The sequence below is a fragment of the Otolemur garnettii genome, unplaced genomic scaffold (assembly GCF_000181295.1).
Source record: "Otolemur garnettii isolate 467f Iridium unplaced genomic scaffold, OtoGar3 scaffold00007, whole genome shotgun sequence".
NCBI classification, from domain to species: Eukaryota; Metazoa; Chordata; class Mammalia; order Primates; family Galagidae; genus Otolemur; species Otolemur garnettii.
In genome coordinates, this window is record NW_003852402.1 from 5,581,955 (window position 1) to 5,599,654 (window position 17,700).

Sequence of the window (17,700 nt, forward strand, 5' to 3'; positions counted from 1 at the left end):
GCCGGTTGAGCTATAGGCGCCGAGCCATAATTCCACATCTTAATGACACTATTATGTGTCATTTTATTATTTAACGTGTACTTAACTTGAAGAATGACAGCATATTTACAATTTGGTGTTCAGTTTGTCAGTTGACATTCTGCATAGTTATTGCTTTGATGCCTGCTTGGAGGACTTCCATATGCCCCCTCTGCTTCCCTTGTGTTTTCTCTGACTTCCTGTCACAGGTGTTTAATGTATGTGTTCCACACTTCTTAGTAAGGGGACTGAAAGTCCTATAAATACATATAAGTGCTGAGTGAATGAAAATGTCATAATGAGGCTTGGTGCCTGTAGCTTGTGCAGCTAGGGTGCCAGCCACTACAACCAAAAAAAAAAAAAAAAAAAAAAAAATAGCTGGGTTTTGTGCCGGGTGCCTATAGTCCCAGCTACTTGGGAGGCTAAGGGAAGAGAATTGCTTAAGCCCAAGAATTGGAAGGTGCTGTGAGCTGTGAAGCTATAGCACTCTACCCTAGGTGACAACTTGAGACTCTGTCTCAAAAAAAAAAAAAAGAAAATGTCTTAATGAGAAAGGGTACAGGATTTACTCCTTAGACCCTCTTCTGTTATCTCTTCAAACCCTGAGTGAGTCTCTTAATCTCCTTGGTCTGGTCATCTCCCCTCTCTGTCCAAGGAGTAGGCCCAGACCAGGACATTGGGTGTCTGGTAGTTACAGACCTCTCTTAATGTCTTTGGAGCTGCCTAGCTGGACATAACCCAGTCCTCACCATGCACTTGAGCCCTGCTGTATGGGAGCTGCATGTGTCAGCTCATCGGCCTTGGCTGCATTAGGTTCTCCCGCTCTAAGCAGAGACAGTAATGCAGTACTTAATTTGCGATAATTATGCGTTACTGAAATTCATGTACTTGTCTGTGGTTTTGTAAAGCAGGCCATGTTAATGATTTCTAGTTTTCATAACAACCCGAGCAGGTTGGGTATTGTTATCCTTATTTTACTAACTAAAAGTCTGAACCAAAAGGAGGTTATGACTTGCCCAAGACGTGAACCTCCAAATCTCTTCCTCCTTACCCTTCACAGCAGTTTCTCCACAGCGGCACTATTCACGTTTTGGACCAAACTATTCTATTTGGGAGTACTGTCGTGTGCATTGCGGAATGTTAAGCCTTACCCACTAGATGTCAGTAACACTCTTTGTCTACCCTAGTTGGGACAACCGGAAAATTTCTCCAGATACTGCTCTAGGGCAGAATCAGCCCCAGTTGAGAGCCACTGCCCTACACCCAACCAGCTTTAAGGCAGGAAGTTCCTTGCTTTTTGGCAATGGCAGTAACAGCTCTGTGATAGAGACGGAACACTGGCCCCGTGGGCTGGTAGCCCACACTACTCTCAGTGTCTGTGGCAGAGTAGAGCTTGTGCTTTTTTTTTTTTTTCAGGTCTGGCCTGCCTGCTGCCTTCTTAGTCCTGATTTTGCCAAATGCTCTTCTCTTGTTAGGTCTGTATGCAGTGAAAATCCGAGCTGAGGCCATGCAGGAAGCTTCAGAAGCTGTCCCCAGTGGAATGTTGTCAGTCCTCGGCAAGCCCCAGTCCAAGTTCAACTCTGCCTGTCTGGAAGCCCGAGAACATTGCAAGTCTTTGGGCATAGAGAACCCAGTGTGTGAGGTGTCCAACTACCTCTTTCCTGATTGCAGAGTGATTTCAGGACACCTAGAGGTTGGTGTTGATGGGAACTGCCTTAACAGACACCAGTCCAGTACAGAGGCTGGAATACCCTGTATCTGTGAGATCCGGCAGTGGGGCCAATGCTCTGCTGAGCCTGTTCCTAGAAGTATTTGGGGTGGGGGAATGTGTGATATACCTAGTCCTCCGGAGGGAGGCAGAGCCTGGGATATTGCCCTGCTCTCCAGTGTATACTATGGAGACAAATCACCCAGCCTGTGTTTAATTTAAAGGGGCAGGACCAGGTATCTCCAAGGGCCTACTGATAGCACATTCTGGGCCTCTAAAGAACCCCTGATCTAGTTTCCTTAGAGAAAGGGGAGCTGCTTTCTGTTGGATTGCTATGCCCTGCCTTGATTTTTTTCTGGTGTCTGCTTTTGCAATGGCATTAATTTCCTTTCTGCTGTACTTCTTTCCACTTGCTGCTTCTCCAGACATAAGCAGCTCTAAAGCAACAAGCATGGGCAGTGCCTGTAGCTCAAGCCCCTAAGGCGCCAGCCACATACACCAGAGCTGGCGGGTTCGAATCTGGCCTGGGCCTGCCAAACAATGACAATTATAACCAAAAAATAGCCAGGTGTTGTGGCAGGTGGCTATAGTCCCAGCTACTCGGGAGGCTGAGGGAAGAGAATCACTTAAGCCCAGGAGTTTGACGTTGCTGTGAGCTGTTGATGCCATCACACTCTATCCAGGGTGACAGCTTGAGTCTCAAAAAAATTAAAATAAATAAAGCAATAAGCATGAGGACACACAGGCTGACTTCCAGGAGTCAGAGGCTGCAGTGAGTTATGATCATGCTGCTGCACTCCAGCCTGGGTGACAAAGTGAAATCCTGTCTCTAAAAAAGCAACAAAATGGGCAGCGCCCGTAGTGCAGGGGTTACAGCACCCACCACATGCACTGAGGGTGGTGGGTTCAGACCCAGCCCGGGCCAGCTAAACATCAATGACAACTGTAACAAAAAATAACCAGGCATTGTGGTGGGCACCTGTGATCCCAGCTATTTGGTAGGCTGAGGCAAAAGAATCTCTCAATCCCAAAGAGTTTGAGGTTGCAGTGAGCCATGGCACTCTACCGAGGGCTACATAATAAGACTCTGTCTCCAAAAAAAATAAAATAAAAGCAACAAAAGTTCTTTTCCCTTTCTTTTGATACTTGATAAAAATACAGTTTTTAATTAGCATTTGTGTGCAAAAATATATATCTGTTTTAAAGATCTTTGTAGGCTGGGTGCCCTTAGCTCAGTGGTTAGGGCACCAGCCACATGCTCCAGGGCTGGTGGGTTCAAACTTGGCCTGGGCCTGCTAAACAAACAAACAAAAAAAAATAGCTGGGCATCATAGCGGGTGCCTGTAGTCCCAGCTACTAGGGAGGCTGAGGCAAGAGAATCACTTAAGCCCAAGAGTTTGAGGTTGCTGTAGCCGTGACACCATGGCACTGTACTGAGGGTGACAAAGTGAGACTCTGTCTCAATAAAAAAAATAACTAAATAGAAAAATAAAGATCTTCACTCCTGAGACTTTCCTATATAAGAATACATTTCTTCTCTCTCTCTCTTTCTCCCTTTCTCCCCCCTCTCTCTCCTTCTTTCTCTCCCTCTCTCCTTCTCTCTCCTCTTTTTCTCTCCTCCTTGGTGTTGCTCTGCAGCCTCCCTCCCCCACCAATAAAGACCTTTCGTATAAAAAATAAAAAATAAAGATCTTGGCAGTGCCTATGGCTCAGTGAGTAGGGCACTGGCCCCGTATACTAAGGGTAGCAGATTCCAACCCGGCCCCCACCAAACTGCAACAAAAAATAGCCAGGCGTTGTGGTGGGCGCCTGTAGTCCCAGCTACTTAGGAGGCTGAGGCAGGAGAATTGCCTAAGCCTAGGAGATGCCACAGCACTCTACCAAGGGCAACAAAGTAAGACTTTGTCTCTAAAAAAATAATAAAAAATAGGCTCGGCGCCTATAGCTCAACCGGCTAAGGCGCCAGCCACGTACACCTAAGGTGGCGGGTTCGAATCCCCAGCCCGGACCCGCCAAACAACAATAACGGCTGCAACCAAAACATAGCCGGGCGTTGTGGCGGGCGCCTGTGGTCCCAGCTACTTGGGAGGTGGAGGCAGGAGACTCGCTTGAGCCCAGGAGTTGGAGGTTGCTGTGAGCTGTAATGCCATGGCACTCTACCCAGGGGGATAGCTTGAGGCTCTGTCTCAAAAAAAAAAAAAAATAATAATAATAATAATAAAAAATAAAGATCTTTGCAAATTTTGTGATTTGCAGCCTATGTAGTTGGAAGGGTTCAGACCTATTGGCTGGCCCCTGAGACCTTTTCTGAGTTAAGGTGCCCTGTAGAAGAGGCTTTGGGCTTGAGGGAAAGAAGGTTCTTTTCTTCTCTAAAGAATCCCCAGATGAGTATCCCAAACCCTGTGTTGTGAAATGGGGTTTGGATTTTCCTTTGGAATTTTCATCTTGAAGATTATGGACTCAAAAAGAAGATAAGGGCCAGGTGTGGTGGCTTATGCCTGTAATCCTAGCACCCTGGGAGGCCAAGACAAGTGGATAGCTTGAGCTCATGGGTTTGAGACCAGCCTGAACAAAAAAAGCAAGACCCCAGTCTCTACTAAAAATAGAAAAACAGAGGTGGGTGGCACCTGTGGCTCAGTGGGTAGGGTGGCAGCCCCATACACTGAGTGTGACAGATTCGAACCAGTCCCAGCCAAATTGCAACAAAAAATAGCTGGGCATTGGGGCAGGCGTCTGTAGTCCCAGCTACTGGGAAGGCTGCAGCAAGAGAATTGCCTAAGCCCAGGAGTTGGAGGTTGCTGTGAGCTATGATGCCACAGCACTCTACCCAGGGCAATAAAGTGAGACTCTGTCTCTAAAAAAAAAAGAAAGAAAAAGAAAAAACTGAGGCAAGAGGATCGCTTGAGCCCACGAGTTGGAGGTTGCTGTGAGCTATGATCCCATGGCACTCTACCCAGGGCAACAGCTTGAGACTCGGTCTCAAAAAAAAAAGAGGCAGAAGAAAATAGGGGCTTGTTAAAAATTATGAGAAGATAACAATTCTCATTAAAAACTACACTTAATTAGACAATGCTTTTTCCATTATCAGGCACACACCTATAGGATTTGTTTTTCCCAGTAACCTTGTGAAGTAGATGGAATTGTGTTTATTTTAGGGACAAGAAAGGAGAGGTTCCAACATGTTTTTGGTTGTTGTTGTTGTTGTTGTTGTTGTTTTGCTGGGGCTGGGTTTGAACCCACCACCCTCAGTATATGGGGCCGGTGTCCTACTCTTTGAGCCACAGGTGCCACCCAAGGTTCCTACATGTTAAGTAGTTTGCCAGGTAATGGCAGTGCTGGGCTGGGTGGGCAAACCAGTGTTTCCGTTTTTAACAGCTTTGAGTCTCTTTCAACCATGCTGCAGTCACCTTCCTAGTTGGGGCATCTGAATGGTCACATCTCTAAAGGAGGACTTGTGGGATACTAGCTGTATGGTTAATTTTAACTGGAACTAAAAAAATGAGTTAAGGTCATGGCAGAAGGTTCATGGGATAAGATATGTACAGCTGTGTGCGGATAAGCATGTTGTGTGCAGAGGGCTGCCAGGCACAGTGGCTCAGCCTGCAGTGCCAGCTGCTAGGGAGGCTGGGGCAGGAGGATTGCTTGAGACCAGAAGTTCAAGACCAGGTTGGACAACACAGCAAGACCCTGTCTCTAAAAAATCAGTCATATAAACAAGACTGTGAGGTTGCTGATGCTGACTTTTACCCTAAGATTTGCTCAGCTTGAACCCCCTTACTTTTCCAGGCTCTGCAGTTTCTCCAGAAGAATTCCTCTAAGTTTCACTTCAGACGCACCAAGATGTTGCCAGTTAGTGGGGGGTTCCACACCCGCCTCATGGAGCCAGCCTTGGAGCCCTTGGAGCAAGTTTTAAAGACAATCACCATTAAGGAACCTCTGATTTCTGTCCACTCAAACATCAATGGGAATCGATACATGCACCCCAAGCACATCCAGAAGCTGCTGGCCCAGCAGGTAGTCTCCCCGGTAAAGTGGGAGCAGACGATGCATGCCATATACGAACGGAAGAAAGGCACTGCGTTCCCCCAGACTTTCGAAGTAGGCCCAGGGCAGCAGCTGGGAACCATCCTGAAGAGCTGTAACCTGCAGGCCTGGAAGTCATATAGCCACGTGGACGTGCTTCAGGCCACCAAGGACCCAGACCTGGACCCCGAGGAGTCTCCTCCATGACCGCCAGGGGCTCAAAGAGGATGATTGACCCTCGCCTGCCCTCCCTAGTGGAAACTGTGGGTTACTCCTGCTTTGCCCATTTTTTTCACCCCCTCATTCAACAGGCGGGAGGCTGATTCCCACATTCCTTTACATGCCCTAGAAATGCATAGTGAGCACCTGCTGGTGCCAGAGCAAGCAGCCTCTGCCCTGTAGAAGGGTGCCTGGGAAGGGAAGCCCTGGCTTCCCATGGAGAACTGCCCACAAGAAACCCACTGGGTGGGACCAGGATGAGGCCCTCAGAGCTCATCCTCTGCTCTACCCTAGGAGCAAGGCACAGATGTCTCTGAGAAAATTTTAAGCTCTTTGAATTAATATTAAATATGAGAAATTCTAAGCTGCTTAGGTGTTTTTGTTTTTTTTTTTTCATTCGACTATAGGGGGAAAACATTGAGAATGAAATTGAGTTTGTCTTAAAATGTTACTGTTGTGTAGACATGTCAAATCCTGGACAGGGCTTCTCTTGTTTAACGAAAGCTCAGGCTGAAGTACAGTGGCCTGATCATAGCTCACTGCAGCCTCCAACTCCTAGACTCAAGTGATCTTCCTGTCTTAGCCTCCCCAAGTAACTGGGACTACGGGCAGGTGGCCACCACGCCTAGAAAAAGGTCTTCTGCTCCATAGCTCAAATGATCCCCCTGCCTTGGCCTCCCACAATGCTAGGATTACAGGTGTCAGCCACAACGTCCAGCCTGGTTTCTCATTATTCTATTTTTCAGCAGGACCCTGTTGGCCTTTGGGCAGAACTGTTCCCCCTTATACGGGACTGTCCCACTCTGTGGAGAGATGTCTTAACTCTGGCCACTGCATGCCAGTAGTACTTCCCGGCATTTTGACCCCAAACACTCCACACATTTCCTCATGACCCTGGCTGAGAACTCAGTGGGGTCGATCAGGTGCAACCCTCAAGAGGACCAGGGCCCAGAACCCACAGCACAGCCAGGCTGTGTGGCCAACAGGTGCTGTTAGCTGGAGGGGCACAGGAACCAGACCTGCATCTTGCCTCCTGGGGCCCAGCCCTAGGGGAATCTGAGGGGGAAACCTAATCCTAACCCCTCACTTGGGTTCAGTTCGGGTTGTGAGGACAGTCCTCCTCTTCCTCACCACCTGTCATTACTGAGAATCTCCCGGTTGACGATGGGCTCATCTTCCAGTCCCAATGTCAGTCATGTGCCCTCTGGTCTCAGCAGCAGGCCCCAAGAGCAGGCTTGTGTCCTCCTACCTATTTCCACCAAGAGGGGCAAACCCTGGAGCCATTCGTCTATGAAGGGGACCAACGCCAGAAACCCCCTGTGTGAGCCTCACATCCACACTGCCCAATGGAAGCTGGGCGGGGGGTTGCTTAGGGCATCCCAGTGTGCCCAGGCCCTGACTTAGCCTCTGACCGTCCATGTGTCGATTTCCTGCTAGTGGTGGGCTACCTGGAGCTGATAAGTGACATGCTGGCACGCAGATGGCCCCAAGGAGAGGCAGCTGAGACTGCTGCCACATGCGGGTACCATAATAGCCTCAGAAGTCTCGAGGCCACAGGGTTGAATGGACAGGGCAGAAATCCCATGGGTGAGGCTGGCCCGGGGCAGCCTGCTTGCCACCTCCTTGGCAGGTGGAAAACACCTCCTGTCTACCCTGCACCTCCTCCCTTGGGGCAGTTTCTGACACCTGATTGTGAGGAAAAGGCTAGCCCTGTGTACTTTCCTTAGTATCAGCAAGTACACAGCTTTTCTTCCTTAAAGTTAATCCTTACCCCAGGTGGTAAGGTTTACTTTTTTTTTTTTTTTTTTTTTTTTTTTGCGGTTTTCGGCTGGGGCTGTGTTTGAAACCCACCACCTCTGCATATGGGACCGGGGCCCTACCCTTTAGAGCCACAGGTGCCACCCAAGATTTACCTTGTTAAAAACACTTTATAAATAAAGCTGCTTCCAGAGTTCGGGGCTGGTTGGCTGCAGCCATCAGCCCTCTTGATCCCGTCCAGTCTTTGTCTCTTGTGGGGTATATTCTCTTGCATGTCTTTTTTTCTAATTTCCCTCAGGTCCATTTCTACTCAGGTTATCTCCCCCTCCTTGCACTGGTTCTCAAGACCTGATACCCCCAGCCCTTCCAGAGAAAAGGCCAAGGGCAAAAGGGGAGGCCTTGTAGGAGAGGAAGGCTGGACCCTGCAGCAGACACAGGCCTGTCAGAGCTGGGGGTCCACCTGCCTCAGACCCAGGGCCCTTTGTTCCAGCACCTTCTCCACAGGGGACTCCTCCTTCACTGCCCCACTTCCCCACAGGCATTTCCTCAGCCCTTTGTATCCTCCACAATTCAGCCCTCAGTGCTTGCACTCTGCTGAACAAAAATACGAAATCCTAGGCAGAGATTGTCTCTAACACCCCCACACTCCTAGGACTGATGCACAGCACGGGGCTCCTGAGATCCAGGGGTGGAAAGGGTTTTGCAAGTCCCAGGGCAGGACGACCATGGAGTATCCCAGATTCCTATGTAGAGACTGCTAGGATGAGGGACTTGGCTCTGCACTGCCGTGGGGGTGGCGGGAGGTGGTTTCTGTTCCTCCTCTAGAGCCCCAGGCTCCTTAAGAAGATCCACAGGCACCTGGCCCAAGCATACGGTGGGTACAGTGGGCACATGCCTGGGACGGCTTATCCTGAGTGCAGGAGGAAGCAGACTGGGGGCTGGGAGGGCTTCCTGGAAAAGGTGTCCTGTGTCATCCTAGTCATGCTGATTCTGCAGTGGGTCCCCAAGGGCTTGGGTGTCAACACACCAGGCCAACTCTGGAACCACTTCCAAGCCTCTGTCTGAGGTGGGAAGTGCTCCCTTTCCTGGGAACTATGTGGTTCCAAATAAAAGTTAACAGATAAAGGGGATGAAGCCAAAGTCTCAAAGCTGCAGAGAGCCAATGGTGGCTCACACCTGCAGTCCCAGCTACGAGACCAGGAATCTGAGGCTGACCTGGGCAACAAAGCCTGGAGAAGAGCCAGACCTTGGGGACCTGAAGCATTTAAGAGGCTATAGCGGAGCCCTTTTGAGGGCTGGGTACAGATGGGTGTGAGGAGGAAGCAGGGTCCACCCAGCCTGTCTATTGGTGTGGCTCCATCTGCTGATCAGCCTAGAGCCAGGGTACAGAAAGGGCCTGGCTGGGAAGGAGACAAGTCTGCCAAAGGTACGGGGTTGGAGGGGCCCCTGGAAGGCTATGGCCCAGCCCAGCCCAGGGGCACCATTCAAGGTGGAGGGGGCTCCTGGTGGGATCTAGAAATGCCCCTGGGTCAAGGCCTGGGGCAGGCACCCACCAGAAAGGTGAGTGGCTTGGCACCCCACACACAAACACCATGCCCCTCCTCTATGAGCAGAGCGATGGTGGGGATGTGCAGGGAAGGGGATAGGGACCCTCATTTTAAGAGGCACTGAAAGCCCAAAGGAAATAATCCCTAACAGCGTACTGGAGGTACAAGGGCATGGCAGAGATACCATACATCTTTGCAAACCCCAAGATGGCATTTGTGGTCCTCAGGCGCAGGGAGATTAGGAGCCTGCCCTACCCCTGCCCTCCCAGGGCCAAGGGAGGCTGCAATGGTGCTGCAGACCCCCAGAGAGGACCAGAGACAGCTGCAAACCAACAGTTTATTGAGCTCTCACAGAAACCCATTTCAGTGGATTCTCCGGTGGGGGCATCACGTACACGGGGGTGTGACCAGCACTCCCCCCGCAGCCTGCTGCATGACCAGTCAGCACAGGAAGGCCTCCTCTTGGGGACAGGACGCCTCCTGGGCTAGGCCAAGGTCAGGAAAACAGGCTCAGCAAAGCTGCCTCTGAAGCCCAGAGGCATAACAAATTCATTTGTCTTACAAAAAAAAAATCTGGAAAAAAAACAAAAACTGAGTACAAAACCTTAGCAGTGTCCCAGCACTACCTGAGTTTAAATATAAAAAGAGATCAGAAAACTGTAGTTAAAAAGACAAGGAAACCACAGCAGCCGCCACCTCCAGGGCAGTGGTCAGGGAAGGGAGGGGGAGGTCCAGCTCCACCCCAGGCTGCCGGGGCCTCACTTGAGCAGCAGGTGCAGGCCCCCTGCCAGCAGCAGCACCAGCAACAACAGCAGCAACAGCACCTGTTCCCACGCCGGGGCAGGGCACACCTGAAAGCAAAGGCAGCAGTGAGCCCCGAACCAGACAGACAGGGTGAGAGCCTAGACAGGGTGATAGCGGGGTGGCCAAGGGGAAGCCTGGGGAGGTATGGGAGCAGGAAGGAGGTCTCCCTGGCACTGGTGGGGGCCAGGACAAGCTGAGACCAGAGAAAGAACTGAGTTTGAGAGAGGGAGGGAGAACGGGAGAGAAGTGGCCCTGAGAAGAAAGGGTGGCCCGGCCTGGACCGGAGGTGGCCAATTCTTTGCACCACAGGAGTGAGGGGTACCCGCTGCTCTGGTAGACAGGAGTGGCAGGAGGAGGCATGAGAAAAGGCTGGCCAGGAAAGCTGCTCAGGAGAGGAGACACCTTTCCTGGCCAGATGAAGCTGTCCCTGGCAGAGGGAAAAGCAGGCCTACACACAGACTCTAGTTTATGGGGTCACCTTGTGCATGAGACCTGCAGTCTTAACCCCAAAAGCCAGTGGGACCAAGCAGATGCACAAACAGGTGATGACAGGGAGTGGTGGGGACTGTGGCAAACCAGAGGATGTCCCACCCAGACAGCCCCCACTGGCAGCAGTGCACATCAGAGTTATGAATCAAGGCTCTTACCCAGGGCCCGCGGCTCAGGGATCTCCAGAACCCTGCTATATTCTCCCTGAGGTTGGTGAAACCGCTGATAACACTTCTGAGGACACCCTGGCCATCAGTCTGGTTGTAGGATAGACCCAGGCTACAAGACACACAGAAGGGAGCACAGCTGTTAGAGCAGGAGCAGGCAGATGCTGCTTGAGCGCACCATCACAGATGTGGGGACAGAGATCCTGTCCTCTCACCCCCACTGCCACCCTGATCCCTCTCTGCATGTGCTGTTTGTGGTCAAATTCATTCTCATTTTCTGTCTCTTCCCCATCTGTCCGCCAGCCCACCAGAGGCTTGGACCTGTGGAATACCTAAGCCCACCCTGCAGGATGATGGGCAGGGTGCTCTGCCTATGAATGCCTCCCCAGGGAGACAGCTGAGAAGTCCTGCCTTCCTGACTTAGGATACGAGCTCACCCAGGGAATCCCTTTAAGTCAAGACCCTCTTTAAGGCCAGACACGGTGTGGCTCATGCCTATAATCTAGCACTCTGGGAGGCCGAGGTAGGTGGATTGCTTGAGCTCACGAGTTCAAGACCAGCCTGAACAAGAGCAATAAATATCATGTCTCTCTAAAAAAAAAAAAAAAAAAAAAAAATAGCTGGGCTTGGCGCCTATAGCTCAGCAGCTAGGGCACCAACCACATACACTGGAACTGGCAGGTTTGAATCTAGTCCAGGCCTACCAAACAATGACAACTACAACAAAAAAATAGCCGGGTGCTGTGGCAGGCACCTGTAATCTCAGCTACTTGGGAGGCTGAGGCAAGAGAATCGCCTAAGCCCAAGAGTTTGAGGTTGCTGTGAGTTGTGATGCCACAGCACTCTACCCAGGGTGACATAATGAGACTCTGTCTCAAAAAATAAATAAATAAATAGCCAGTGTTGTGGTGGGCCTCTGTAGACCCAGCTACTTGGGAGGCTGAAGCAAGAGGATCATTTGAGCCCAGAATTTTGATGTTGCTCTGAGCTATGATACCACAGCACTCTACCCAGGGGGACAAAGAGAGACTGTCTCAAAAAACAAACAAACAAACAAAAACCCTCTTGAAAAGGTACAATCTTGGCTCGGCGCCTGTGGCTCAAGCAGCTAAGGCGTCAGCCACATACACCTAAGGTGGCGGGTTCGAATCCCCAGCCCAGGCCCGCCAAGCAACAATGATGGATACAACTAAAAAATGGCTGGGCGTTGTGGCGAGCGCCTGTGGTCCCAGCTACTTGGGAGGCTGAGGCAAGAGACTCGCTTGAGCCCGGGAGTTGGAGGTTGCTACGAGCTGTGATGCCATGGCACTCTACCCAGGGGGATAGCTTGAGGCTCTGTCTCAAAAAAAAAAAAAAAAAGAAAAGAAAAGGTACAATCTTGACTTGATGAGGAAAAGGAAAGGGCTCCTGGCTCAACTTTGTTACTGCCCAGGCCCAGAACAGAGCGATGGCAGGCTTAAGCCCCAGGAGCAGGGGCTGGGACAACCCAAAGGCTTCTAGGAGAGACTGTCTAGGAGAGTCAGGGCTACTTCCTCCCAGTGCTTCCTGAGGCCCAACCCTGTGCTGGGTTCTGGGCCCACTCACTGGCCCAGGGCCCCTCCCCAGGAGCTGAAGGTCACAGTCTGGTTACCTGTGCATGGTCATCCTGGACAGCTGGGCTAGTCGGGGGCTCCTGAGATGCAGGTCCATCTCGTCCCCAATGCAGGCTAGCCGCAGGGCCACCTGGTCACTGCAGAGAACAAACTTGGCAGTCAGGGTGTGGCTATAGTGAGGCCAGTGGCACCCAGCCCTACCTAGATGAAGTTTCTGGTGGGATCGGGAGTGGTCTAGAGGTGAGGGGCAGGGTCTGATTTGGGGCAGGCAGTGAACAAGCCTTCCCATGTCCCTCCTCTGACAGCCATTTTGCTTTAGAGAAGCCCTCAAGTTCCCATGGGTGGATTCTGAGCTGCCAGCCATTTCAAAAGACACCCATGCAGGGCTGGCCATGGGGGTTCCTATCCCAGCCATCCAGTCAGAGGTGGGGGGCTTCTGGGCATGGTCTGAGACCTATGGGATAGGAGGGGAGTAGACACTCGTACCTGGGATGCATGGGGGAGCAGTGAGGCAGGCTCTCAGGACAGCCTACCTGTGTACTATGGATAAACAGATGCCCAGAGAAACCTTAGTGCCCTGATTTCCCAGGAGATGCCTGGGACAGGCCTGCCTGGTGGACTTGGAGGGGATGCTGGACCATAGGGAAGGTAGATGTAGGAGTGCTGATCCCCCTGGATGACAAAGGCTGGTTTCCCATAGGAGTCTCAGCTTATCTCCTCCTTGGTGGGGCAAGGGGTCTCCAAGAACTGACTCCTCTCTGGTCCTCAATCCTGAAACCAACCCTCTTGTCATCATGCCTCTCGGAATGGAAGCTTCCGCCTGGGTCCCCCACCCCTAAACAAAATCCCAGAGGGAAAGAGGCTGGGGTGCTCTACACATGGACTCACACAAAAGACTAAAAAATCCCCCTCCCGCCTTCCCTGCCTGGTTCAGAGCTTCTGGGCCTCAGCCCTGCCCTCTGGGTTTGCCACATTCCATCCTGATGACTGGGCAACTCAGCTGGGAATTTCCAGGCTTAGGGGCCCCCAGCACCCTGCCGCCTCCCAGGTCTGAGCTCCTTACTTGGAGGTGGGGGGTGTAAGTATGGTGGAGGGCGGACTGGGAAGCAAGGTCAGGGCTGTAGCCCAATCAATCCCTGTGGGTCCTCAGGAAACACTGGCCTGTCCTAATAGCCCCTGCCCTCAGCTACTTAATAGAGAGAGGAGTGGGTGGGGTCCAGATGGTCCTCAAGCCCCTCAAGCTCTAAAATCCCTACTAGCCCAATCCCTACATTCAGGACCTTAATGCCTAAAAATCCTAAAAGAAACACCCAGAAACCTATAGCTGATGCAGCAGCCTGTTGGAGCGTAGCTGTTCTCTCCAGCTCAGGGTGGATGGAGGCCAGACCGTCTGGCCCTCACTCTGTCTGCACCACAAAGGAATAAACATACACATGCTCCCTGCTGCTGGGCAGCTGCTGGGCTCAGGTCCCTCCTCTACCCCAGCTGGTAGTCCTGCCACCTCCAGAGACCCTGCAGTTCTGGGAGCTTCCTGCCTTGGTGATTCCTGCCACTGCAGCCAGAGCCAGGAATCGTGTGGCTTCCTCAGGTCCTCCCCAGATCCCTGGTTTATAAAGGAGGACCCCACATCCTTGGAGAAAAGAGACCTTGATGTGGCCTGCAGGTCAGGACAGCCCCATGTGTAGTTCCCTAAGGCCAAAGGCTTGAGCCTCTGTGACAGCCAGTGCCCAGGGCCCGTCCTGGGACTATGAGCATGCTGGATGCTGAGGGGTCCCTGTATGAGTTGGTGTCAGGGCAGGCGGAAGCCCCAGGGTCAGGTGGCGGTGCAGTCATGCCCCTGGCCACAGGCCTCCATGACCACACCTGAGGAATTTCTCCTTCTGAGTCCTGTGTGTGTATGGGGAAGGTGCTGGCCATCCAGAGGCTTCTTCCTTCACCCAGGTCTGCTCGTCCACCCCACAGCATGGCCAGGAACCTACCTGTCCTCCAGGCACTCCATGGGGTTGGGCTCAGTCATGCCAAGAACCTCCATTGTCAGAGGCTCCAGGAGCTGCTCAAATGGGAAGGTCTCCATAAAGTGGTCCATGGAGACTGGCCTTCCTGCTGACATTTCTCCTCTGGGGCAGAGAGACAGAGTATGAGCGGACATCCCCTGACCTAAGCAGTGTGGGGGCTTCACCCACAAGACACTCGACCCTTGCCCCACCCACTCTCCGGTCTTGTGGCCCAACCCAGCTCCTGAGGCACAAATGCTGCCGTGCTCTGGGCCAGCCAAGCCTCTGTTCTCAGAAGGGGTCCCTGCTGTTTCTCTTCTCTGTGAAGTACAAATATAAGGTGGCCGCTAACACTGGACCTCACGAGGCCAGTGTCCAAACTGGGAAGCCCAGGCATCTGCTGCCAATCTGCTGCCAACAGAGGGGACTGCCACGGGCTCCACCAGGCCCAGCTCCTCCACACCACTAGCTGAGAATGACTCCTATTTTGTGGTGTCTGCTATTTCTCTTGAACAAGAAAAGCAAAAAGGCAAAATGGAGCAAGTCATCCCAATCGCATTTCCCAGAGGAACCATTAAACATTCCTCCCGTCTCTTTGCACAGCCACACAGCTGTCTGCTGACCTGTGTGCAGGTGCTGCTGTTACTTTCCTCTGACACCCATTTCCCCACCAGCTCTTTGCTAACAGGACACCAATTTTCTTTGGGGTGGCCCTGTGTCCTTATTAAGACAATCACGATCTCCCCGTCTTCCTCACTTTCCTAGCATTCCTTTGCAGCTGGTGGTGGCGGTGTACCTCAGCGCTGGCCAATGAGGTCTCAGAGGACCCAGATGTGGGGTGTGGCAGCAGGGAAGGGACACAGGCAGGGCAGCTCTTCCTCTTGTGGCCAGAGCAGCAGCAGCCAACCAAGACTAGACCTGACCACTGAGCCACTGTGGCCCTTAAGTCACTTTCTCTCACTGTGTGGGGGGGGAAAAACCCAATGTGTTCAAGAGGCTGTTCATTGCGTTTTCCTGTTCCTTGCAGCCAATGGCCTTTCTAACTAATGTAAGTGCGAATTAATGGTGAATAAGTATCACTCGTGATCACTAGCTAGGATTTTCACCAAAATTTACCCCACACTGTACCAAACTGCTTTAGGTCCAGAGTATGATGGCGTAAAGTGTGATCCTGGAATCTAGGGGCCTAGTTCAAATCCCAGCTCTGTCAGTTAGTAGCCCGTGAGCCACGGCCCCCTGCCAGCTCAGCTGCCTCCTCTGTGAAATGGGTTGATGCAGATCCCTCCCTGGACTAGGGGAGGATGAAATAAAGGAATCCTGGCCAGAAAATGGTTGTTCACACCTGTAATCCTAGCACTCTAGGATTCCAAGGCAGGTGGATTACTTGAGTTCATGAGTTCAAGACCAGCCTGAGCAAGAGCAAGATCCCCTCTCTACTAAAAATAGAAAAGAAAGAAAAACTAGCTGGGTGTTATTGCAGGTGCCTGCAGTCCAAGCTACTTGGGAGGCTGAGGCAAGAGGATCACTTAAGCCTAGGAGTTTGAGATTGCTGTGAGCTATGATGACACTACAGCACTCTACCCAGGGTGACAGAATGAGATTCTGTCTCCATAAAAAAAAGGATCCCCCACTTCCAGTACTTTGAACGGGCTTGGTACCTGGCATTCTGTGACACAGTAGACACTAACCATTATTATGACCTTTGTCCTTTAACCCATTATTTGCTTACAATACTCCCTGGGTCTTTTAAATTTGTAATTCTTTAATTCTTTAGGTCTGCCAGCACACTCCACTAACTTACTGGATTTTGTTTTCCCATCAGACACAGCGGCTTGTGACGTTTAGGACCAGTCCAGGCAGAATAAGGTCCCTCCCTGAAGTGGCTGCAGGCAGTGCAGGCAGTAGGAATAGGGCTGCCCTCCATCCTGTGCCACCTGAGGCTAGATGCAACTGTGTGTTCATTTACTGCTTTCAGCACATTAAAGAGAAATGGCTACAAATGCCAGTGCCAGGCAGGGGCTGGGGGAACAGGAAGCTTTGGCCCCTCCAGGTATCCTGGGACTGACTTGAGGCAGGTCATTAACAATGCATGCAAAAGGAACTGGGAGTGCAGGGTGATGTCATCAGCCTCAGCAGGAGTATGGGGTGTAGGGCACTCCAGCCATTTAGGGAGAAACCATAGGATGGCACTGTTCTTCGTGAGAGAGTCGAAGAAAAGAAAAACACCCAGGATATCTCTGTTGAGAATTAGCTGTTGAGAATCAGAGGTGTCTGTTTCAGTTTCCTAAGAGGAAAGCTGAAAAGAGGTTTGATCTGTTTCAGATGAAAACTCTTTGCTAACAGGAGCTGGGCTGGAGGATTCAGACTGGTAAACACAGCCACAAAGACACAAAGAGCCCACACCTGTCAGGTAACCTTCCCTCATGGGCGGAGAAACTGTCAGGTCAGACCTAGTGAGTGGAGGGAGATGGCCCTCAGCACCCCAGGGAGGGAGAAGGCCTGCCACCTGCTGAGGGCACCTGCAGCCAGTTGTAAGCTCAAAGCTGAGCCTCAGCAACTCCCCTAAACATTGGGGCCAGGGCACAGGGACACTCTAGGGAGGGTCCTGGTGTTTGTATAAGCCGTAAATACCCAAGAGATACCATTCTGGATACAAAAATCTTAGGGCGCCAGCCATATGCACTGGGGCTGGTGGACTCAAATCCAGCCTGGGGCCTAATAAACAACAATAACAACAACAACAAAAAAATAGCCAGGCATTGTGTAGGGGCCTGTAGTCCCAGCTATTTGGGAGGCTGAAGCAAGAGAATTGCTTAAGCCCAAGAGTTTGAGATTGCTGTGAACTGTGATGCCATAGCATTCTACCCAGGGCCATAGCTTGAAACTCTGTCTCAAAAAAAATACATAAATAAAATAAAAGCATGTATAGCATGACACCACAGCACTCTACCAAGGGTGACATTGTGAGACTCTGTCTCAAACAACAACAAAAAAATCTTGACATACTTGTCACAGGGAGTGCTTGGTAGCAGTTAAAAATGATAGGTAGGGCGGCGCCTGTGGCTCAAAGAGTGGGGTGCTGGCCCCATATGTTGGAGGTGGTGAGTTCAGATGCAGCCTCAACCAAAAACTACAACAACAATAAAAAAAAAAAAAGATAGATAAACTTAGATCAATCTATAATGCAAAGAGGTGAACATTTAGAAAACATTAGATAACCAAAGTTAGTGTGAAACCACTTTTGTAGTAGGCCAGACAAGCCAGAGATAACTTTCTTTTTTTTTCTTTTTTTTTGAGACAGAGCCTCAAGCTATCCCCCTGGGTAGAGTGCCATGGCATCACAGCTCATAGCAACCTCCAACTCCTGGGCTCAAGTGAGTC

General features: G+C 51.2%; 2 protein-coding genes across 2 annotated transcripts in view; one reads left to right on the forward strand and one right to left on the reverse strand.

Annotated features, from left to right (window-relative positions):
- Positions 1 to 6,336, forward strand: part of MCAT (malonyl-CoA-acyl carrier protein transacylase) — an 11,469-nt gene extending 5,133 nt beyond the window's left edge. Inside the window, exons 3-4 of the mRNA XM_003783131.3 lie at positions 1,494 to 1,711; positions 5,513 to 6,336. Of these exons, the coding sequence (XP_003783179.1) occupies positions 1,494 to 1,711; positions 5,513 to 5,956 (662 nt within the window). The 3' untranslated portion in view covers positions 5,957 to 6,336. The remainder of the gene's footprint in view (positions 1 to 1,493; positions 1,712 to 5,512) is intronic.
- A 3,260-nt stretch (positions 6,337 to 9,596) lies between these two features.
- The window catches only part of BIK (BCL2 interacting killer), a 22,691-nt gene continuing 14,587 nt past the window's right edge, over positions 9,597 to 17,700 (reverse strand). The window contains exons 2-5 of the mRNA XM_003783432.2: positions 14,305 to 14,442; positions 12,364 to 12,462; positions 10,725 to 10,845; positions 9,597 to 10,124 (exon numbers count right to left, since the gene is read on the reverse strand). Of these exons, the coding sequence (XP_003783480.1) occupies positions 10,032 to 10,124; positions 10,725 to 10,845; positions 12,364 to 12,462; positions 14,305 to 14,435 (444 nt within the window). The 5' untranslated portion in view covers positions 14,436 to 14,442 and the 3' untranslated portion in view covers positions 9,597 to 10,031. The remainder of the gene's footprint in view (positions 10,125 to 10,724; positions 10,846 to 12,363; positions 12,463 to 14,304; positions 14,443 to 17,700) is intronic.